The sequence below is a fragment of the Musa acuminata genome, chromosome BXJ1-10 (assembly GCF_036884655.1).
Source record: "Musa acuminata AAA Group cultivar baxijiao chromosome BXJ1-10, Cavendish_Baxijiao_AAA, whole genome shotgun sequence".
NCBI classification, from domain to species: domain Eukaryota; kingdom Viridiplantae; phylum Streptophyta; class Magnoliopsida; order Zingiberales; family Musaceae; genus Musa; species Musa acuminata.
In genome coordinates this window covers 34,546,958-34,571,545 of record NC_088336.1, presented here as the reverse complement: position 1 = coordinate 34,571,545, position 24,588 = coordinate 34,546,958, and the positions used below count along the sequence as shown (strand labels likewise).

Below are 24,588 nucleotides of genomic sequence, written 5' to 3'. Positions count from 1 at the left end.
ATCGAGTAAAACTCCAGGAAAGGAGTCAAACTGTAGAAGAAGATGGACTTGGCTTGACGTTGGAAAGAGGCAGCATGTTGTGAGAACCCAATGCCATTGACTCAAAAACACTTCTTTCAAGAAATGGTGTGAACATCATTAATCTATCTGTGTGGATGCGGCCATGTGATTGCGTAGATACAGAGATGTAAAATACAGAAGAAAAGGAAAGAAGATTCCATGAGACTTTGACGTAGTCAAGCTATAGTCTTTGAATTTAAATACATGCTAACTTGAGCGTCAAATAATCTTATCGGATATGCACCTGATTTAAGTTTTGTAGGAGTTCAATCCACCCCCTTTCATCCCAACAGTGATATTATCGACAAATTAGAGAACCAAAGAAGTATAATGATGACTACAAAAATCATATTATCATTTGAAATCATCATTCCCATATAAAAGAAAAGTCAATGTCACTCCAAATAAATCAAAAGATGCATCAACAATCACCATATAGAAATAGCACTCTCTTATTCTCTAATACGAGTGATGAATACGGAAGAAACGACGCAATGGAGCAGTAGTTACAGCACTGTCTCTTTCCTGGCCAAGCCTAGAAGACGCCGAGCTTGAGCACCACCAGCCCCATGAAGGCGACCGTGGCGTGCACCGGCGAGAGGCTCCCGGCGCCGGAATTGTTGTTGTTGGTGGTGTTGGTGGTGTTGGTGGTGGAGCTGGATGGAGGTGAGGGTGAGGTGGAGGATGACTCTGTGACGTCGACCTCCAGCTTCATGCCTCGGGTGCAGTGGTTGGATATCCCGCAGATGAAATAGTGCTTGCCGGAGGTGTCCAGGTTGATCGTCGTTTGGCCGCTGTTGTCGCTGCTAATGGGGCTGCTGCTCGAGCAGGCGTTGTAGGCAGCGGCGTTCACCTTATCGACGTTGTGCTGCGAGGCGGCGTATTTGAAGACTGCAGTGGCCAAAACGTGGATTCGATCAGAAGTTGGAAGCTGCTTACAAACTAAGGAGAACGCCGATCATGGTGCGTCGAAGAACTAACCAAGATTGTCGCCGACGACGAAGGATTTGCCGCTAGTCCATGTAGTGTAATCGAAGTCGAGCTTCCAACCGGAGGAATCGCCGACGGAGTAATCGGTGGCCGAGACCCACGTCGCACAACAAAGGAGCAGGAGGGCACCCGAAGCTACGGAACTGCGCCTGGCCATTTCAAGCTTTGTTCTAGAGATAAGGTTGTGAGATGAGAAAAGATATGGAGCTTGCACACCAGATAATGGAGGATTAGGGTCCCATATAAATAAATATCTTTGAGGGCGTGGTTAGGCTGCATGTGAGTGGACCCTCTCAAATATTACTCTTAGCTTTAGAACTTTTCTAAGGCTGGAGAATACCTTCGTGCCAAGCAAGTGGGTGACTCTTTTATGTCATGAAACATGCATTGGTCATCGGTCAAAATTTTATTGGTATACATCCTTATCTTAGCATGTGAAATTAAGATGATATCATTTATTAAGATATCATTCCTTCCTGCTCGTGTCCCCGACAAGAGATCTATCAAACATCTGCAGACGGGTAAAACCTTCTCACAGCCGCCTCCCACAGAGACAAGTTGACTCTGTTGAGGCACACAACGGGGATTAGGTTTGCTTACAGCCACCAACTCCACGGAATGGGCGTTCATTTGCTCGCTTGTGATCATACATATCTGCAGTCTCCTTCAACATACTGGGGCATGTCTATCTCCCTTTCCTTTTGTCCTTTTGTACCTTTGATGAATCCTTTCATCAAAGTGTGAGCATAACTTGGTCGCCAAGGTGACTTCTATTTTACCAGGCTTGGAATGAGCTGCCAGCTAACGCGATTCCTATCTTCGATGACCTGCAGCTTTGGTGTTAGATGAAATGCTGTGCCTCATCGTTGTCCTCCGCCTTTGGAACGAAAAGAAGTGTCAGCTGTCGGAAAGAACCGAAGACAAGAAGAATTATTGAAAAAGTTATTTTACATTGAAGCTATTCTCCCCTTATTTCGTAAGATGGTACTCATATCAAAGGAGAAAGGTGCAGCAAAGAAGGTAGCTGTAATGATGCTACAGTAGAGGAGAGATAGCTACAGCGATGCTACAACAAAAGAGGTAGCTGCAGCGATGCTGCAGTAGAGGAGGTAGCTACAACGATGCTACAACAGAGAAGAAAGCTGCACGATGCTGCAGTGATACTACAGTAGAAGAGAAAGCTATAGTAGAGGAGGTAGCTACAACAAAGGAGGAAGGTGCAACAGAGGAGGTAGCTACAACGATGCTACATCAGAGGAGGTAGCGATGCTGCAGTAGAGGAGGTAGCTGCAATGATGCTACAGTAGAGGATGTAGCTGCAACGATGCTACATTAGAGAAGAAAGTTGCAACAGAGAAGAAAGCTGCAGCAATTTGATAGAGAAATCTATAGCAATTAGCTCTTAGCAGAAGCTGAGGATCGACAGTTGACAACGAGGCAGGCCACTACCAAGGGCGAGCAGCCGGCCGTACCAAAACAGGCCCTCGTTGTTGTGGTCGCACCTGATGGTGATGCCGAGTGTGGTCATGGCAACGGCTGGTGTAGCAACGAAGACGGCACGCACCGTACAGCAGACAAAGAGGGGAGTCCGATAGGAAAGCGAGTTCGACAAGAAAATATTATCAGCTATCATCATCATCACTAACACATTATTGCTGGCATATCTTATCTTATCCTAAATCTATGATGTGAAGTATCGTTCGAAAAAGCAATAGCATTAGTTTTGGATGCGATCTGATTTACTGGAAGCCGGCCTGGTTGACTGAAGAACAAGGTAAAAAGGTCAGGGAGACTTCAGCTGTTTCTGCCATGCGTGGAACTCTTCCGAGAAGGTTTGAATGAGGTTGTTGATGATGTAGATTTATTTCTGACACTATACCAAAGTGCATAAACAGTAGATATCAACAATGAATCATTTAAAAGATTGAAAAAGCGACGCATAACTTCTACAAAGTTGCAGCTCTCCCTGTCAGAAGCATGGGCAATACAAGCAAGACTTTTTACATGCAGTGAACTGCTTGTCAAGTTCTCGTTCTTTCCGTCACTCGTGGACTGATCTTATGGATTCTAAACATACTGCTGGGTTTGACTTGCTGTTTAATTTTCATCCCTCTGCATTACACCAATTTTTCGTCATACACAATCCCCTGCTTTGTTGTACATAATGGATAGGCTATCGAAGTAAACTACGGCACTTGAGAGTCAGAGGATTTACGTTGTCATCCGCAGGTCTCTCGAGAATCCAATTTGTTTGGGGTTGCTATTTTTTGTTGATGAGCACCCTTTTCTCATCTGACAAGTGGATCAACTGTTATCTCACTTTCATCGCTTGCAACCTTAATTTTCCCTGTTCACTTACTTGTGTTGGATTAAGAAGATATGAAGCAGCTTAACTTTAGTGCCGATGAAGATATGAAGCTCATCTTCCAAGAGCTTCGTTCAGTGTCTGCTCTGATTAGTCGTCCATGCACAGTATTATAGTTTTCTAGTAGATAGGAGAGAATTGTGAATGCTTCTTTTAGAATATAAATGAAAACACGAAAAGAAATAAATAGAGTGAACAAAATACATCATTCCAAGCAACCATTCTAGCTTGAAGTCCATGGCAAGAGAAACTAATAGAACACCCAGAACCATATGACATTGACAAATATAAGAAAAGGAGGATGAATGTCAATTGATGAGCTAATTTACTAGAATGAAATCCATGTTGTGGTTGAAATGTTTAGATCCTTCACCATTCAATATGAATATAAGATGTGCCACTGGTAGGTCTAGTTTTAATAGTATATAATAAGATCATTAAATTTGACTGTAGATGCACCCATTCCTGCATCCTTCCCTTCTTTATCAGCAGTCTGTTCCGTCTGCAAAGCCCCCTTCTTCTTCAGGCTTCCTACAACAGGAGATCTTAAATCAATCAAACAATTCACTTATAAGAGAACTCATGTCTGTTGTTCAAGTAAATTGAAAAATAACTCCATTTTTTCCCTTGCAAACAGCATGTTCCTGATAAGATGATAACAAGAGAAGGCTCAGAAGAGAAGAAATGAACTTAACCTTGGATTAACTTCTTCACTGCAATAACTATTACTGGATAAAGATGACATCAAAAGGATGTGTTGTTTTGCAATTGGCTGAGGAAAAGGTTTCTTCAACAGAGAGGAAGACCAAATAAACAAGCCAACCCTTTCATCTGCAGGGTCAAAAAAGCCTGTGATCTTTCTGAGACTTCATTTTTGGTCCCTTCAACATCTCTTCGGATGGAAAATTTCTTCTCCAGTATCCAATGAATGGAGCGGAGAAGGACTGACATCGGTCCTTCTTTATGTCAACAGGTTGTTGGTAAGTCTTGTTCCATCAACACTTCCATTTGCCACTGGTGATCATGTGTAAACTAGCAAAGAGACTGATCCGTAGAAAATTTAGGTTCTGTGATTTGATTGAAGCAAATGTTCCTGTCACTCCCTTGATGGAGTCATCCAAACTCAAAGAAACATGGTACCAAATTTGAGATAAGTTGGACTCTGCCTCTAGTTTTAATCCTCCAACTTTACTAGTACTGAGCAATCATCTGAGATAAGCTAACCTGCCATTATATGCAGGAACTGGACTCTGCTTCAACCATCATACAACTTGACATTTTCATCAGAATCACAATAATTATTCAGTTTAAAAGAGAAAGAAAATAAGGACAATTCAGCTGCTTCAACTTCAAACATAGGGTATGATATTCTACTAGATTGAAAAGATTAAATTAATAAAGTGTGACACAAACACAACCCTCTTTTATAATCACATTTGCTCATCTTCCAGAATCACTTTTGAATGCTGCAAGAATAGAACATCCTGGACAGGCAATAATGAATCTGACAAATTGTATGAGCTTAGTCAAATGATGTAAAACATGGTTGAACATCTGACAATTGTATTATGATATCTGAAGCCTACATAGAAATATGTCTAGATTTAAATATGTTAATAATTACTTCTGAATGTCAGATTGAACAGCTAACTTGTCAGATTCACAAGGGAAAAACCATGGTCAGGATTGGTGGTTGAGAACTGCTGCTTAAAATATCTATATCCGGCATCATCATTGATGTAAAAAAAAGACAATAAAAGAGAGCTCATGCAGCAAATGGTTGGTGCCTGTTGTAGACTTGTCAACTGATGAAATTACAAGTGTCTGCACTAGGTTTATGTTTTCAGTATTTGTACCTATTGAAGAATAAGCTAAAAAAACACAGTGAAAAACTCTTACCAATAAAATAAATAGCTAACTTCTATACAATATAATGATCAACAATCGGAAGCTTTATTAAGCACTGTTGTTCATCCATTTCAATCTCATGCTCAAAGAGAAGGATCTTCCTATGGATATTTTGGAAATTTTGCTACTTCCCTTATCATCACTTTGATATTTCAGGATTTGCTGAAAACAGACAGCTTCACGGTATCAGATTGCTTACCACAATCTGAGGTGGAGAAGCGAGGTCTACCAGGGTGGGTGGTCACCATAGATTGATTACCTTGGGTGGCCATGAATATAAGTATCTACCACAAAGTCAAACACATCCCACCAATGCAGGGTTAGCGCTGCCCTGGGTTCAACGAAGGGTTGAATTGAAAGGCCACTCGAATTGCCCAATGATACAATGTACTTTGACCGTCTCAACTTGGATTTTTCTTCGAAATGCCTCTTGCAGGCATAACCACAAACACAAAGGCGACAGTGAGGTCCGGCAGATAGACCTTCCCTATCTAAAGTAAATGTTTCCATGGGGGCTCCACCGTTGATTTTAATCACAAGGAAGGTAGGTGATGGATGGAAGCACGGCCCGATGGAATTCTCGAAATAGAGAGATAAAGCCTCTGCGCGGTAGATAAGGAATGCCCAAAGTTTCGTCCACTAATTGCGGTCTACATTTCGTGGCCCCAACTTTCTCCAAGAACCAACGTGCCAATCGAATGTGATCCACGTTTTCGTACCCGTCTGACTTCACCTGGTGCAACTTGACTGGAGAGCCGAAGAGGTCCCACAAGGCATCGTCGGGTGGGGTCCACCTCTGATGCGCGGTTGATGAACGGGTTTCGGAGTATTTTTGACAAAAGCTGTTTCGTACTCCACGTCTGTAACCCACCGTCGCACAGCACCGAATAATGCACCACGTTTCAAATGTGGGATCCACTTCGTTGACTTGTGGATCGACGACTTCTTTGTTGCCGCGCACCCCCGCCCCCCTCTTCTCTGTGTCTCCGGCGGAGCTCAGGCGATGCGGATCACACCGTTCTCCGCACATCATCCTCCGTGAAATCGCACGTAAGCTCTACCCTCGATGACTGCCTACCGGCGGATGCTTTCCGATGAGGACCATTCGAATTATGACAAGGAGGGCCGCGCCACTCCTCCTCCCTCTCCTCCTCCTTCTCCCTCTGCACCTCCTCTGCACGTCGACAATCATCATGGCCGCCACCTAGTCAGTTTCCTTTTAATCCCCGCCGCCATCGCAACTGCCGCCTTACTCCTCTCCCTTACCTACTACGCCGTCCTCCGTCGCCGCCGCCGCCCCGTCCGCTCCGCTTCCTTTGTTGACCCGAATCCCGATGGAAACGACGATGACACGCCCCTTGACGACGGGGAGCCGTTCCACCACGTGTGGTACATCCGGACCGTCGGCCTTGACGAGGCCACCATCGGATCCATCGCCGTGGCGGAGTATCGGGCCGGCGACGGCCTCCTCGACGGCTCCTCCAATTGTTCCGTGTGCCTCGGCGAGTTTCGCGACGGGGAGCTTGTCCGTCTGCTCCCTAAATGCGGGCACGCGTTCCATGTTCCCTGCATCGACACTTGGCTTGGCGCCCACGTCAATTGCCCCATCTGCCGGGCTCACATCGTGGACCCTAACGGCGAACTCTCGCACCCCGCCGCTGCCCCCGCCCCTTCTGTCACTGCCTCCGCTGGTTCAGTGGACTTCGATTCTGTCTTCGCTGCTCCTGCGGAGGACCCACATATAGGAATTCAACCACCGGAGGAGCAGCAGAACGGAGAAACATCGGAGAGCATGATCGCAATTGGGATTCCGATCAACACATCGGAAGCGTTCCATCCGACGCCTGGGAGTTCTGCGTCACTAGCGCAAGACGATAAGCGGGATTTCGGATTGCATCAGGTTCGGCGATCAGTTTCGATGGACACTCCACTGATGAATTCTATCATTGTGAGAGTCAAGCCAGAAGAAAGCATGATTGATGAGGAAGGGAAAGATGAGACCTCTGAGGAAGACACTGTCCAAAACAATGGGGTAAAGCAGGGAAGTTCCTCCAAAGGGATCGTTGTTCGGAAGGAACATTCAGATATAGAAAGATCGTTATCAAGCAGTGGAAGGGGGTTCTTCTTCTCTAGACATGGGGTTGCCAGAATCCATAGCATGCCTATGTAATATGAGCTCTGTTTTGGTTTGAGTCGTGATATCTGCGGATTTTGAACAGAATGTGTAGTCTCAGGAAAGTCTGGAGCTGCATATTTCTGTTTAGATAATCATGAATTACGAGGGAGTTTCAAAAAGGGTGCTTTCCTTGAAGGATTTGGTTTGCAGTAATCGAAATAAGTGCATCTTTGCTATCAAATCAGTTGGATGCATGAATTATCACTTCTTTATTTCTCGGATTAATCTATATCCTATTTGATCATTGATGGCACGGAGGAAACTTTGGTTTGCTTCTCTAGCCAACCTTTGCTTATTTGTCTGGTTTTTTTTTCTTCCTTTTCTAAATGCATAATGATATCTTTTGTTTCATGGGTTGATAGACTCATTTGGTAAAGCTTTTTCTTGTGCTTGTTCTTTATTTCTGTTGGCTTTCAAGGCAACTGAATGCCCTTGATAGCAAAATTTGTATGCACTTTGAGACCCTTCACAGAAGTCGACGTATTAAGGCCTTTCAATTGCCAGTATTGCATGGTGTCCATGTGGAACCATTGACAGGTGAGAAAATTAAATGAGGTTGCTAACCAGTTACTGATTTCATACTTGCCTGAGTACATATTAACAATGAATAAGGTTTAGAAATTATCTGGTCCCTTGAACTAAAGGGGCGGGGATCAATGAAATATGTTTGTTCTCAGCCCCTTTTTCCATCTCCATTACCCCCTTTATCCTTGTTTGGTAATTCTTTTGACTTGAAACTTCATGAGAAACTTTTCAACTCCTTTTTTAACATGCATAATAGTTAATCCAACTAACATCTACCATGGTTTATGATGAATTTAAACAGCTGGATTAGGTAATGCAGTTCGATATGCACCATAAAAAGAATTCTTGGTATGTTACATGACTTACTACATGTTTCTCTTTTTATTGATTTATTTATTAAGTTATTTATTCGATTATACTTGTAGTATCTCTACATGTCTCAGAATGGGGATCTTTAGAGCCTATATCATCAACACTTTTTCTTCTTAGTTGGATGCTGTATAATCCACACCGTAAGATCCACACTATAAAATTGAAAGAAAAAAAAAAAAAGTGTACCCAAAGACTCCCTCCAATGCAGAGTTTGGGAATGGTCAATGTACGAAGTCTTACCTCCGGTCTCCCATATCACAAAGGATCAACCTTACTATTGTGTGAAGATCCACCCTCTATCGACACTATAAAATTACATTACCTATTTAGACTTGACTACTTGGGAAAGTATACATCTATCTGTCTTTAATCGGATACGTGAAATATAGTTAGTTTTTCTGTTTAAGAGATTCACATATTCATTCGTCCATGTGACTCTTTGCTGAATACAACTTATTTTACAGAACTTCCCTCCAATTACTAAATCTGGGAACTTGAGCTAATTCTCAGGCATCCGCTTTAATGTGCACAAATGCATGGTATTGTGTGCTGCTAATACTATACAAGTATACATAGTGAGAAAAAGCCATATAACAACCAATATGATTCATAACAACCTTACCTTTACAAAATAGAACACAAAACAAAACCCTTATGCATGATATGTTGGAAGCTAGAAAGAGCCTACATGAGTTGCATTGTGATGAAAGCTGCGAATGAAATGTGCATGCAGAATTCATGTTTATTTATGTGGGGACTCTTGATTCTACTAAATTGCACATAGTGAGGGACTCTTCATTCTACTAAATTGCACATAGGGATAGGGATGCAATTTCAACCTGGACCCCTGGTGCACCAGCCCAATCTGGCCTGATTAGTTTCGGTTCAACCAGTTTTAATCAGGGAACGCCAGTGTTGGGTGTAGTTTTCAAAAATTGGGTAGCGACAGAAACAAAGACCTTATGCTTGTGTTTGTCCAAGCCCAATATGCTTATCTTGCTCCAAACCCACTACACCCCATCCTTGCTAGCTCCATCCCACAAAAAAATCCAATCCCCAATAATTTTATGTAAATATTTTTTATTACATAATATGTAGTAATAAAATTATTATAGTTTCATAATTTATTCACATGTGGGTAAGCCAAGGAAACAAAATCAATATCGTTGGTTTTTATGTGGGTCAAGGATTATATTTTATTTCTTAACTTGAGTCAAGCCGGGATACTATGGAATGAGTACTTTGAGTGACTGGACAAGGATGGGCTGAGTAAAACCTGCCCTGGCTCAGTTGCTATCTCTGATTGCATGAGAATCTTTAGCAGTGCAGAGTTGACATATGTTTTCAAATTGTCCTTCTTCAATGTCTTTTGTATTTCTCATAGCTTGAAATAGTTTCACTTGAACAAAGAAAAATATTATTTTATGATTTCTAATTGTTTGTGAACTGGTTGCTTATCCCTGAGATGCTAATAATTTTGCTCGCCAGAAAAATCTATTCCATCCTTTTGCTTGGTTGAATCATGAAATTTCACTTCATTAACTATTTGCTGAATTTGAGAAAATGAACTCTGCCAAATGTGGCTTTTGGGATTCATCAATGCAATATTAGGCTTTTGTGACTCATAGTTATCTCTTCCACCAACTTCAGTCAATGATGCTTGCTCCTTACTGTTACCAAGTTCTTAGTGCAGAACTCCTAATGTACCGCATTTGCTTTTACATCTTTGATTTTGTACTTATAACCTAGTTATACCTACATCCTATAGATGTTGTACTTCAATTCTTATAGCTATCAAGATTTTGAACTTTACATAAAATCTCATAATTATAAACCAAGATACACTGACTTGGCATTCCTCAATGCAGTACCATCTCAATATGCCAGTAATACACTGACATGGTCAACGTGACTAGCATGTGCAATTCTTACTTCAGAGTCCTAACAATAGCAAGAGATTTCTAATAAATTTCGAGTACACTGGTCTGAAATGTCAAATTTTCTCATAATTTGTTGAACAAAAATCTTCTGGTACAACTTTGAGTAGGGAGACTACAATTAGCATCACTTGTAGAACAAATTGATCTTATTGCCTTATAGCAGATTAAATGGCATTATTTCTTTGTTTTCTTGGATGCTTGACGTGTGTCTACATAATTGTTCCTCCTTTATAATTTCATGGCACAAGTCATCACCAAGAAATTATGTTATTAGTTATGTAATACCATATGATAGCTCTGACAGAATTTGGACCAAAAAAACCAATCATATGTGGCTCTACTCACATTAATTTTATACTAAATATTATATGGTCGCTAAAGTCATAATGCTAAACCAATGAGGCAAGGCTTGCTAAAGGAAATCTTCTTATTATCTTTTTGATCAATATAACCATGCCAGATGCCCATTATTTAGAAAGCCTCTTTCTGTTTTAATGAAGAAATTTCTTTTGGTAGAGATTGCTGTTTCCGATATTTAACAAGTAAAATGCCAATTAGAACTGGAAAACTCTCCTCTTTGTTACATGGACAGCAGTAGGAGGTTTCATCAGTCATCATATTGCATGACTTATATTAGCATCATCATTGGTCTTTATATCAATGTGTAGCATTAAACTGATAACTTAGTTGTATCATATGAATTATAGGGCTTTCCCTTCCAATGACAACGTTTCATTAACTGCTGTTCTATTTATTGTTAATGTGTTCCTCAACATATTTGTGCAATACACCTTATGGTTGAGGCACTTCAGAAAACACTTATAGTTCTGTGTGCTTCTGACAAATTTTCTAGGAGAAGTTCAAAAATAATATAGACCTCTGTCAGGGGAATGGTATTTTTGAAGAACTCAGTGGTATATCCTTTCAGTTATATGTGCTGTTATGAAGTACAAATCCTGACTTGTAGATATAGAAAGTCTTATGCAAACAGGGAAGAGTTGTTAGAGTCACTATATTGCAACAGAATTGTGGTTTAACCCGTGCATAGTTTGCTGCATCATCAATTACATCTGTATGAAAAGACATGAGTGCACTCTACCAGTAGTTTTCCATATATGGTTTGCTCCCAAGAATGTTACATCAATACACTTCCGAAGGTTCTGTATGTTGCTATTTGTTTCTGTGTGAATTTGTTGTTTAAATTATGTCTTCATTAATTTTAAAAACTTCTGTATTTGAATGGATTGTAAGATAGTGCAAGATTTTAAGTTTTAGTCTAGATCTGTACTGGTCCTTGGCCAGACTGGTCTGGTTCCAACACAGCAGCAAAAAAATATGCCATATGTGCACAGACCAAAAGAAAGAGGAAAAAAAGACGGGAGGAAGATGAGGAGAAAGAAGAGGACAGGATGGCAAGGGGAGGATGGCGATGAAGAGGAGGAGAGGAGAAGGCTGCTGCTGGCAGTCAACAACTATTGACATGCTGTCCAGATTCAAAGATAATAACAATTCGATCCGGACTGAGCGAAAGTGCCTGGTCAAAATGCCAGCTCCTGGTTGGACCTGTAAATGTTGGTCAGTATGTACTGGTCCGACCAGTTTTTAATACCTCGACATAGTGTAAGATGCCAAGGATTTGATTAACATCATTGTATCTTCATTATTTTTAGAATCTTTCAGGGTCTAAAAACTTTGAATGCACTGTAAAATTGTGCAAGATTCTAAGAATTATGAACTACTTTAACTTATTGAAGTAGCTTTTTCAGATATCATCTTAAAGAATTGACCAATTACTAGGCAATCTCCAAACAGTTCTGATGGTTGACTGTATGTAGGTATCTATTTAATAAGGATGCTTTTGTGGTATATAAATGAACTAATAACTCTTTATGACTATGATGATTCATGTTAACTTTTAAATACGATCTTCTGTTAGAGAGACTAATGGTTTTTACTTGAATGGTAAAGTCAATAAGTACTGCTAGATCAATTGGATAGTTCATTTGAAGTCAACATTCTAAAGGCTGAAGGCAAAAGATATTAACTAGTCTAGAAATATATAATCTGCTTCAACTAGCTGACCCTGTACCAGTCTGCTTCAACTATGAAGGATTGAGACTTCAAAATGCTTGCTGTGTTCATGTTGTAATAGGTGGATATTTTTTAAATACTTCCGGAGACATTTTGGAAACTTGAAGACATATAGTTCACTTATCATTTATACATGTATCAGTATATGGTCCATTTGCGTCATCTATATAAGCCTTCTGGATGTGTCAAATTTTGGCAATATATATGTACTCTATATTTGAATTTAGTATCGCTATAAATTTGTAGTAACTTGTAAATGATTGTTATTATTATAAGCTATAATATGACAACCAGAAATCGACTAAATTATACATGCAATATTTTTATATATCAAATGTTTGTGTCCATACAAGTTGACCATATTAGTCATGACACTCTGTCTATATTGTATAGTGTTCATGTCGTGTGCCCATGTGTGAGCTTCTTGGTGATTCAATTCTGATCATGTAGATGAGATAAAATGATTTTAATGCAGAAGATTGTAAGTGTTCATTTATCTTTTAGATCAGCATTCTTTTCATACAAGTTGCAGATGGATAAGGCAATGTGTTTAATTTCATTGTAATGAGCCCCAAGACTTGTATAGATATGGGAGTACAGTTCATCTTGTGACTTGTATTATGTTATATTTGCAGCTAATTAAGCATGATTGTAACATAAAGAACCATGTCTTTGTCTTTTTTCGGGCACTTTAGATCACTATATATTATTTGGATGGTTGACCTCTGTTGCCACCTGAAAGGCATGTTTATTGACTTATGTTTCATCTAGGTAAGAACCTTTCCTTGGTGGATGGTCACAGTGCCTTCTGGTTCTAGATGTCATCTTCTGACATTTTGAAGCTGTTTACACAAACACTGACTGAGGTGATTGTTCACAGATATGGCATGGCTAATTAAGTACATAGTGTTGAATTCAAATCTTGTGGATTCCTTGTGGAAAAGAAATAGATATGTGGCCTCATTCCAGAAATTGCCTGTAATGCTCTTTCACTTTGTGCTTCCTTTTTTGCATGTTTTTTATGGCCACTATTCGCAATAAGTTTGATTGTCACCACTGTGACACTTTGTTAGTTTGCTATCCTGAACTTCTCTTATTTATGAAGCTTCCATTTGATTTCCAAGGTGTCATGGACATGTTCATGTTTCTCTTTCTTCTGCTGTTGTAAGGGGACCATAATCTCTACATACAGCATGCATGTGCAGTTGGACTTACTTTTCGCTGCACTATACAAATACATAAACTAAATGATAAATGTACTGTTGTCTGTCAACTTACTTTGGTTCTAGTGTTTAACAGTGGCCCCTCACATGCTTTTCTAGGTTCATTTCACCACCAACACACATATTGCTTTCACAACTGTGCACAGATAAGAAGGATTGTTGATAATGTTAGTTAGGTACTGGTCATATTGTCATTTGCATTTTTACTGTTTGCTATATCTTTCATTCTCACTTTTACTTCTGAAACAATGTGTATTTACTCTTTCTTCGAGCTTCTAATCATCATTTTGCAAATTGTGTAGGTGATCATATTCACCAATCGAGGACCTGTTGGCTTAACAGTATTAAGTCTCCAAATGTACGTGTCAAGTGCCAAAATGTGGAAGTTTATAGCTGAAAACTCTGCAAAGTGTTTGCTTCTAGCAGGCTTTTACTTTCCAGTATTTGGTTGTCATGATCGTGGATTATCCATCTGAGGCAACAGTTTTCAGCTTCTTTTTATGAGAAGCCAGGCCGCCTTTTGTGGGTTTCTTACAAGCTGCTACCTTGACTCTAGGACATCTGATTAACTATGGGAATTTAAGAATTGTTATGGCACCTGCAATTCAAAGACTCACATGCTACAGAAATTTTTACTGTGAACTCTTCATGTTAGCTGCTGGTAATCACTAATTCTTTTGGATGCTATTAAAATATGCAATTGTCTTTCCATCATAAATAGTCTACATCAAATTTTCTTTCAACCACACCCTGCAGTGGAAAGGCCAACAAAATAGCTCCTATCCCTTGGTGGTAGTAGTCTGTGATTGTGGTTCATCATCTCAAGAAGTGTTGGATGATCCCTCTTAATGGTGCTTTGTGTTTGGATACAGTCATTAAAAGTTTCTTCTTTCCCTTTTAGACAGATTCAACTGTTTACTGAATATATTCTTTTCAGATTAATTTCTGAGAGTTGTTTATGCTTTAAATCCAAGCCAGGAGCTGGAGCAGGTTAAGAATGTTGGAACCTTGGTTTTAGCAGTAGTACAATCATGTTACGATGCATGGTTAAATCTTCTTTTACATGCAATAGATCTAAATGTGAGACTTCTAAAGGGGACCACTGTTTTTGGCCCATACCGTGATCGACAGCCATGGATTGACGGTGGGTCTTTGGAGAGCATGAGATCATGTTTGCTTTGTCTCAGTCCCCAGGCATGTAATTTTCAGGTAAATGTGTCCTACAGTTCTTATGCCCCAATGAATCAAATTTTGTTGTCACTGCATCACGAATGGGAGGAAGCAGTCACCCTTTGTCCTCTTCTTCCTTTTCCAGCAACATCCATCCCTTTGTTGAAATCACATGGCAATTCATCTCGTAACCTCTCATCCAAAGGCCTGAGAGATCCTCTTCCTGAAGAACACACACACACACATACGCACATTCTCTTCAAGGATTCAGATACCAACAGCGATCACAGCCTTTCCATTAGCTAAAATAAGATTCAAAAGTTGCATATAAGAACGCTGGATAATACATCTACATATTTGTGATCAGATCAGGATCAGAAGGTGGTGGTGTCACGGTCGGCTTCCTCTTGAATCGTGCCGACTAGTTCATGGACTGCGGTTGCTATGTCATCCACTGAGCTCAGTTGGCAATCGTCTTCCACCTACACCAAACCGAAGAACAAAAACGATGACACACCGTTCGTTCAATTCCATGGCAAACAAGCCATGTAGGAAGAGTGCCGCGTGGCTGACTTGCTATACCTTCAGACTGAAAGAGCAGAAGGCCATTTCAGCGACGGTGGTGACGTTGAGGTGGAGAATCGTCAGCCGGAGGTCGTGCAGGCCCGCCACCATCTTCAGCAATTGCTTCGGCCGCCGCCTGGAGAGGACCTTCAGATTGGCGTGGGTCTCCACCATGGTCACCTCGATGTCGGCCAGAGCCGGCCGGTTCTCCTGCGCCTCTTCGCCGGCGGGGCCGTTGTTTGCTCCCCGGGAGGCGGTGGTGGAGTACTGAGGGAAGGTGAAGAAGTCGGCAAAAGGAGCTGCGTCCGCGGTTTGCTCGATTCGCTTCCTGGCCTCGAGGGATTGAACTAATTGTTCGAGCTCTTTGACGAAGTTTATCGCCCCTCCGATGATCGATGCTTGATCACCCTGATGATGATGCATGACATGATGATGGCTTCGCTAAATCTCATTCTCATTCATTCATTTTAAGAGACTTTATTAAGAGGTAAAGCAATAAAAGCTGAACTGGTTATAGCCACCAGCCATATGACATGATCTCTCAACTCATTGCTGTGAGACAGTGAGATTCTTTGTCATTTTGGGAACCAAAGGACCCGAACGATGACCAGACATGGTTGTAAAGTCTGCCACTAGGCTCTGAAAACTTTACGCTACGAACAAGACATCTGATAAAGAGAGATCATCAGATGGCACACACACAGATGTAGAAAATGAAAGCACGGCTCGTTGTTAGCAGATGTAATGAAGCGAGACCTCCATGCTATTAGGTATCGACGCGAATTAAGTATGGGTTGGGGGGGGGGGGGGGGGGGTGGGAGGGGGGAAGGATGACGAACCCTTTGAACGTAGGAGGCCGGCATGAGACACCGGAGCGCCCCGAGGTACTCGTTCATCTGCTTCCGCCGGTTGCGCTCGACGGCGATGTGGGTCATTCTCTGGTTCTCCACCTCTTCCTGGTTCTTGAATGTCTTGGTGCGCCTGCGCTTCCTCCGCCCGGCGGGCGCCTCGTGGCCGGCGGTGCCATCAGTACCGTCTTTTGCAGCAGTCCCCGGCGGAGGCGTGTTTGCACCGCGGGCATCGGTCTTTGGCGTCAGGGAGGTGCAAGGGGCGTCCAAACTCCCATGCTTTCCACCACCGACCTCACATTCTGATTCCATTCCCTTGTGCTCAGCGAAGGCACGGCACCATGCTGCGCCTCCCACGTTGTACCGCTCCTTCATGGTGCAGCCATGGAGGTCTCGGGAGAACACCACCGCTTCCAGTGCCATATGCTTCGCTGTCGACTCCGGGGAAAACACAAATCAAGGCACTCAGACCGAGCGAGCTCGCCCCTTTCCTCCGTGCGGAGAGGGAAACTTAAAGGCCTCGATGAAACCAAAAGAAACAGCACAGCATTTCCGGATGAAGCCAAAGGAGGGGAAGAGACACAAGTAACATGGCGTGCGTTAGTTTATTTGGCGATGGGTAGAGGAGGGGTTGGCTACGATGAGTTATAATTGAGCTTTGTTTTGATTCGTCCATAATTGATCTGATGTCAAAGCACAGAGATCGAGGGCAAAAAGGGTATGGGGAAAGGCTGACAGGAAAGTAGCCATGACAGAAGAAGCTCTCCCTCTCTACATATCTTGAAGGGTTCCTGAGGAGCGTCGACGTGTGTCTGCGCTGTCGCTTATGTGCGCTAAAGAGAAAAAGGCCATGTGACCACCAGTGTCCCTCCTCCAATTCCTCTGCAGTCATCGGCCATAAAGGCTGAAAGCTTCTCCCTGGAACTCTGTCCATTGTTAGGTCAAACTTTTCCTGTTATCTACGTCCGCAAATCTTCAACTTTTGCTTGTTTTACTCTTTATCTCCATCCGGTTTCTGCATCACACGAGCTTTGAGTAGTGGCAAGAACATGATCGAGGCTTCTTCGTTCTTTTCTTTTGTTGCGATTCATACGAAAAGGATCGATGCATAATAACGGTGTAAGAAGGGACTAAAAAGGATGTATTGCTCCCACCTGACATCTACCGATCAACAGCTAACGCTCCAATTTGGGATGTCGACTGTCGCATGCATAGTGTTCGCGGGGACGACATCACCATACGCGACAACAATACCGAGAAGAGACCCATAGGCTTATTCCTCTAACCCTCGTACAAAACTAGTGACTGCGTCAGGAAGGACACCTAACTGTTAGGGATTATTGTGATCCATCGCGAGACAATCTCTGTCCTTACAGAGTTTGGACATATCGTAGATTTTTTCTAGTATGGATAGAGTTAAATTTAGATGGATGTATCAAAAATTCACTTACATGGGAGGGGTAGATATGCCAAACTTGCGAGATTCCAAGTAATAATGGGGGTGAAATGTTTGATAGATCAGACAAGATTCCAATGAAGGTGCTGTTGCAGATGACAAATTGCATGAGCTTTCACTGTTGGAGGAGGCAGAGAATGATTCCATATCAGGGGGTTGTGTGACACCACTGTTAAGGTGATAACAATTGAATGCTCGTGCTGGTACGCTGTGGATCGCGTGGGGACGACGGTGTCAGGTCGTCCATGCAATAATGGCCAGAAAGATCTAAGAATGTTCACGGGGGTTGGATTTCGAATTTATCTTTGTCGACGGATTTATTTGGTAAATTACAGGAAATCACTTACAACTTTTTTACTCATTCTTCTTTTACCTTACCTTAAATAAGGTTCTTATGCTGACAAATATTTTTTGGGATACCAGACTCACTTATTAAAGGATTCCATATATTTTACACCTAAAATATTAATCTACTGATAGTGTATTAAACTCATTTATCAAAGATTAAAAGTCTAAACTCTAATCTGATATATACTTAATGGATAAAATATTGACCGACATAGTTTACTCATTTATCAAAAAAAGAATATATATATATATATATATATATATATATATATATCTTAGGTTATCAAATAAAACAAAATGATATAATTGGGTTTTCCAGTGTTGACGTCTCTTGTTCCTCGTGCCAAAGTACATGCATGCACTTGCAACGCCCCCCTATACTTACAAGGAACCCATACTATACATCCAAAATACCAACTTCCACATAAGAGCAAACCATTTCCTCCCAAAGGTTTTGTCTCTATCAACAGTATAGAAGGGAACGATTTGCCTGGATGTGCCGTATGACTGTGCCATGGCTCCTCCTCTGTCGTTTACGTGTCACCGTCATGATAACTCCTGCCATGGAAGCACACACAGCATCATGCAACGTTAGTAGGCTGCATTCCCAAGTGCCAACACTCTGATCCGGTGAAGACAAAGCGCAGGGACGTGCGTCGGGATATATCATCAGTCTGGGAGATGAATCCGTAGACACTGTGTTCTGCACAGTCTTCTCGATCGCTTTTGTCTCATCTTTCCGTTGATAGTAACTCGTCAATACTCCCATGTACGACCTATATACCTACCATCCCACCCTTCTTTTGTCGCTGTAGGATGTAGGCAAAAGTGAGATACTAATGTCTGTGTTTTGCACGTATATGAAGACGGTTTGTGTTCTGGAGTGTTGCATTGCATCCATGTAAGGAGCTTTTAAGTCAAGATCACGAAGAGCGCAATTGCTTTTTCATGAGTTCTTTGGCATTGGCACCTCTCAGAATACAAGTAAGTGTTTCAGCGTCTTTATGATATACATCATTCATTCACGCTTTGTGCCTTTTCTCTATTGTTTCTGTGAACAACCCTCCCTTGGATTGTTCTTGTTTTAACCAAGTTAATGATTCAAAGATTCAAATCGATCGTTCTGTCTTCTAACACTTGTAGTAGACAACAAAGTAAAGAATCCTCCTAAAGTGAGTTTGGGAAGAAAATAGTGTGACATGATCTTTCACTTATATCATCTCCTCTGTCTTTCTCTTATTTTATTTTCTTTCCTTTGCTACGAGAAAAAAACTTGGTTTTTGCTTTCACCTCTTAGGTAACAAAGTGGAATTTTAGTGTTAGAAAAACCAAAATACTATTATATATATATAATTAATATTGAACAGGAATTATAGCTACCATGAAAACAGTTTCTCATGAAAAGTTTGATTTGGTGGAATGGTGTTGAAGAAAAGCGGAGAGTTTGTGACTTGCTAAAAAGGCGTTACTATTTTCATAAACAGAAACTCCACAAAAGGTAAGATGATATCGAGAATAATTACATAGAAAAGACACAATGAACAAAATATTTCAAAGATTATGAACTCAACACGTTAAAAAGATGTCTTCCTTTTGTGATTTTGTACAGAAACTTGTGGATGATTGTTGATAGTCGAAGGATATAAATAATTATATTATTTACGTCTTACATAATCTAATATGCATTTTTAATCTTTTCTGGAAGAAGCCATTGTATGACGACAGCCAATTTTTTGCTTACGCATGTGTTTCTGCTGTCGAGCATAATGCATCATGATGATATAATCAAATAGGATTGTATTGATGAGGGAAACAGCAATGCAGTAACATTCCGACAAAGATTCAACTATGACAACATCACGGGCTTCGTCGTTGGTGGACTTCATGACACTGCGAACCAATGCATGAACCTACCCGATCTTGTGGTTTCTTGGACAACTCCGTATCATATGCATACTCATGCACACAGAGAGAGAGAGAGAGAGATGGGAACAGCGTGGGGCATGAGAACCCCCTGCGGCTTCTGTCTCCATCTTCAAGTTACTATCACCAACCGCAGACAGGCACATGAAATCAAAGTCCATGAACAACACGCAAACGACATTAAACCACAACTCCAGAACGAGAGTTCGTGCTTCGTCAGTCTCACAAACACAAGTTGGCTCTCATTCATCGATCCACAAGCATCGTCATCAATACTATCATCATCATCACTACTATTAATATGTTCAGCTGGTCATGAACTCACAAGTTCCAAGTATCTTCTGAGTGCAATCATAAAACCATTCTGATGCATAGAAGTTTCTAAATGTATCTAATCATTATACGCAACCATTACATCTTATATTTCACATGAATCATGAAACTCACAGTCTACCGGTTCCTGATATTATCCTTTATTTCCTCATGTGACACTACTCGTCCACACCCAACAATCTCTCCTGTTCAAGAATGTTAATCTATCGAAGAAGCTTTGAGTGCTCTGTCTCGCTTCCTTCCGAGTCTTTGAGAAGCTGAGGACTTGATTTCCACTTGGATCGAGTGTCGAGGTTTTGAAGGTTTTTCTCGATTCTGAGCTTTTTTATTGGTTCCCGTGCCAGCATATCATAATCAACCAACGCAAAAGCACTCCTAAACATCATATCTATCACTGAAAGTTCAAAGAAACTCAAAACGTCATTTTCTAAATAAAAATACCAAATTAAATTCTATTAAGAAATATGAACTACTTAGATTCAAATCATATAGGGAAAGCGAAATGCTTCGTTACCTTCGATGAATGAATGATCATACATATTCTGTTGTTTAAGTATATTTAAGTCTTAAAGTTAAAAGAAGAAAGACCAAAAAATGTTCAATTAACTACTTGTGCAATTTATTCATATAACAATATTGCTTCTAAGATGATCAACATCTCGAGTGGTTGATTGTAACCCAATCCGTGACAGAATCTGATTTAAGTAGAATATTGATCGAAATCTAATTAAAATCCTAGTCGAATTATTCAACGATAATTGCATTGAATACAAATCAATTTTGATCCGAGATACCGAGCTAGGAACTCAACCTATTACTATAATTCAAAAGCAATTTAAATGGCTTTTAAACAATATTTATTATTTGAGATATTCAAATCATAATTTGTGGAGAAACAAATAAATGTAATTGATTTAAATCTAGTTGGATCATAGCTCTAATTCTTGAATGGATTCCAATATGAATCTATTTTTAGTCAACATGTTGGATTACTGATACTAATTTAATTGGTTTCTTAGAATTTGGATTCTTTTCAAGAAAAACAAAACCATTTATTAATATATTGATTATATTAATATCTCTATTAAAATAATAAACTTTTAAAGAAATTTTATATTTTATATTTCAAATATTTATTTAAAATTCAGTAACATAGATTGTAGTGGTTATACTTGGTATGTTGAATGATGGTAGCTGAAGTGGCAAATGTGGAAGAATACTAATATTTAGAGTAATATATATACTATTTTAAAATTTTCAGCATTCATATGTTATTTTTTAAAAGATAAAAAATGTTGTGCACATAGTAAAACCTTAGGCTTTTCTGTAGACAAATCTATATGACCTTTGCTATCAGTCACTTAACACTTGTTATTTACCTAATAACAAGTTTAACTAAAGGTGTTAAAGGTGCTAATTAGTTTAACTAATAAAGATCTTGACGATTTATCGCAAGGTCCTAGGCTCGAATTTCATCTTCGCCACTAAGAATATTTATTAATCTTCATTAGTATTCGACATGAAATATTATAAGGAATATCCTAAATTTCTAATGAATTTTATTTCTCTTCTGCATTATCTGTCGGTCACAATGAGCTTATATGAAAAATGGGAATGGAGATTAGAGTTGAGAATAAAATCCAAATCATTTGCTTCATTTCCAATTTTCTTGTTATTTGATTGAAGTAACACACTTTTTTAGATATATGATTATGCACAATTAGGTGCAAAAAGGATTTTGTTTTATTTATATTTAGTGGGTTTATTCAGAGATGTTGACTTAAAAATAGAAGACCATGGCATGCATAGAAAAATAAGAGGGATTATCATGTAATAATGAAATTTAACAAATTTGTCCAAAAATAAGAAAAATTACAGGGACAGCTATTTCTAAGGTTTGTATTCCATATTGCCAAGTTTACCAAAATGTAAGAAAGGATAACATAGCAAACACTCTTCTACTGTATTTGACCCTAAAGTTTTACTATGGTAAAAAAACCATATTTTATCAATAGGCAAAAACTTCAAGCCCCACACAAAAAACATGATCTATTACAAAGTTGCAATGGCTGTGGTCAGAAACCTAACAATGATTATACTGACAGTCATAAATAGAGGAGGGGTCCTATTGCTTGATGCTGAACATCCACTGAGGAAATAGTGAGTGCTGAATAATTTAGAAGATTCTTGTTTGGTAAACCCAATCATTAGATACATCAGTATCATGCCTAACAAACTGAAATGATTGATGTCCATAAAAATGAACTTGGAAGAGAGTGATAAGAATGTTTCTGTTCTAAATAGTTGCTTGTTGGAAAATATGACAAGATGTGCTGAAAGAGTTATATTGACTGTGCACCACTGGGGATAAATGAATCCAAGACTTGCTCATGAATATATTTAATCACAATATATTTTATCTTTGTAATTTTTTTTATTTGATAAAGAAGATGTGAAAATTATAAATGATTACTGTGTTTTGGCCTTTCAAAATTTTGCTTCTATTTGTATTAATTCATCGTCAGGAATTACTTCCTCATCATGTGAGCTATTGGTTTTCTCGTCAAAGATAGATCGATTCTGTATGCAGGCAAGTTAACACTTATGGAAACCAAATGATACTACTAATCTCAAGACAATAGGAAAAAGAGAGGAGAAAAACAAATCTTCCTTTCTTTAAAAATAGTCTTTCTAATGTATTGTTATTATTTTTTAAAGAGAGGAGAAAGACAATATAATTTTTAGAAATAGTCTTCACCTTGTTGAGATGAAATATTTTTTTCTAATGTATTATTATTTGGTTGATCATGATCTCACATCCTTTTGTAAAATCTAAAAAAGACCTTAATTGTTATAAATTTTAGTTAACCTTTACGACCTCGATTTTGCCCACCGATTAGGTCATGAGATACTTATTCAAAGTATAAAATTCAATTGTCCAATCTATGTCTATAATGCTTAGTGGACATGAGTGGAAGAAAATGGTATCGGATTAATTTGAACCGTCCCATGTTTTGGTAGTAAAAGGTAATTTTAATAAACTTTTATTAAATCAAGTGTTGAAAAGCTGTGATTAGATCTTAAAAATTTTGGTAGCAAAAAGTAGTCTTTCAGGGCTGTGATTTAACAGTTCCTCATCACAATTTAATGGTCTAAGATTGATCAAAGGAAGAAGAAAGATATAATTGTATATATTTTTTAGTTTTATCATATTCCTTGTAAAGAAAGGCACAATAACATTAAGTGGATAAAAGTGCATCCCCCATTTCCTAGCTCTAATGACTTACTTGTGCTTCTGACAATATAATTTTTAGTAATAAAGATATTCTTATGAATAGATTGGGTCAAGATTCAATATTATGCTTATGATAGATTTGCACTTCCTCTTGATGTCAATCGAATGTGTTGTCACAGTCTAAACTTCATATTTGATTACAAAATACTTGTTGTTATTTCATAAATGAACCATCAATTCTGCATATATAAACTTCCATTTAAAAGCTACATAATATTTCTTTTCCATACACATATGACAGCCTTATTTTCTTGTGAAAACTAATTGAGAAAAATGGTTTGAAATTAAATGGGAAAAAAAAAGGCTTTCACACATCAGATCACAGATCACAGCTTCAAGAATGATAACTGGAATTTGATTTCACAGCCAATGTAAAGGACAAGTTTGTATGTCCGAATGATACTTGGGAACAAAACAAAAAAACTATGTAAAAGGATCTTACATCGTTAAGGACGAAGGAAAAGTTTGACTTCAAATTGAAGCTCAAGTTTTTCGATTATGGTAATGATATATATAACTTTGGCAAGCTCAACTCATACTTGGCTTCTTAATTCGAATATTGACATCTCGTGTTAAATGAATCGATGTGGAGTACTTTTTATTACCATAGTAATGATCGAAAAAAAAATACTTACTAGTTCTGTGGTATATTTTCTTCCCTCTTCTGCGTTCATATCTTTCTTCTCTTCGTGGGTATGGAATATGCATTATTTGTATTGTGCATTAAATTAAGGTGATAAATATCAGTTTTTTTTTTGGGGGGTGTTTTTAAAGGGATATATCGTACAAAGATTTGCATGGGGGCGTTCACGAGAGGCAACCCAGCAACACGCGGACGTACGTGATTTGGCGTGTTGCCACCGTCGGGTTTGCTGACGACGCCCGCCCTCTCTCTCTCTCTCTCTCTCTCCTTCCCTCTTCTCCCCTCTCCCTCTCTTGCATTATAAGCTGCAGACTGCAGCCTCTGGATACGTATTCAGAACGACCCACGGAATATTGAG

General features: G+C 39.6%; 3 protein-coding genes across 3 annotated transcripts; 1 reads left to right on the top strand and 2 right to left on the bottom strand.

Moving 5' to 3' along the window:
* Nucleotides 1–494: 494 nt before the first annotated feature.
* Nucleotides 495–1,273, bottom strand: LOC135594675 (stellacyanin-like). Its single transcript, XM_065085099.1, has 2 exons — nt 1,042–1,273; nt 495–951 (listed from the first exon to the last, which is right to left on the bottom strand). The coding sequence occupies exons 1-2, from the start codon at nt 1,205–1,207 to the stop codon at nt 596–598; spliced, it is 522 nt and encodes a 173-aa protein (XP_064941171.1). The 5' UTR covers nt 1,208–1,273; the 3' UTR covers nt 495–595.
* A 5,116-nt stretch (nt 1,274–6,389) lies between these two features.
* On the top strand, nt 6,390–7,493 carry LOC135594851 (RING-H2 finger protein ATL52-like). Its single transcript, XM_065085360.1, has one exon. The coding sequence runs from the start codon at nt 6,390–6,392 to the stop codon at nt 7,491–7,493; it is 1,104 nt and encodes a 367-aa protein (XP_064941432.1).
* A 7,593-nt stretch (nt 7,494–15,086) lies between these two features.
* Nucleotides 15,087–17,021, bottom strand: LOC135594674 (transcription factor bHLH94-like). The gene is made up of 3 exons (XM_065085098.1): nt 16,224–17,021; nt 15,403–15,792; nt 15,087–15,302 (listed from the first exon to the last, which is right to left on the bottom strand). The coding sequence occupies exons 1-3, from the start codon at nt 16,653–16,655 to the stop codon at nt 15,195–15,197; spliced, it is 930 nt and encodes a 309-aa protein (XP_064941170.1). The 5' UTR covers nt 16,656–17,021; the 3' UTR covers nt 15,087–15,194.
* Nucleotides 17,022–24,588: the final 7,567 nt, after the last annotated feature.

What these genes read in the sequence shown, in the direction of transcription:
- LOC135594675 (XM_065085099.1), bottom strand. Translation starts at nt 1,207, where the DNA reads ATGGCCAGGCGCAGTTCCGTAGCTTCGGGTGCCCTCCTGCTCCTTTGT. An exon ending in CGTCGTCGGCGACAATCTTG is followed by an intron (nt 952 to 1,041) that starts GTTAGTTCTTCG and finishes TGGCCACTGCAG; the next exon opens with TCTTCAAATACGCCGCCTCG.
- LOC135594851 (XM_065085360.1), top strand. Translation starts at nt 6,390, where the DNA reads ATGACTGCCTACCGGCGGATGCTTTCCGATGAGGACCATTCGAATTAT.
- LOC135594674 (XM_065085098.1), bottom strand. Translation starts at nt 16,655, where the DNA reads ATGGCACTGGAAGCGGTGGTGTTCTCCCGAGACCTCCATGGCTGCACC. An exon ending in CGGCCTCCTACGTTCAAAGG is followed by an intron (nt 15,793 to 16,223) that starts GTTCGTCATCCT and finishes CATCATCATCAG; the next exon opens with GGTGATCAAGCATCGATCAT. An exon ending in TCTGCTCTTTCAGTCTGAAG is followed by an intron (nt 15,303 to 15,402) that starts GTATAGCAAGTC and finishes GGTTTGGTGTAG; the next exon opens with GTGGAAGACGATTGCCAACT.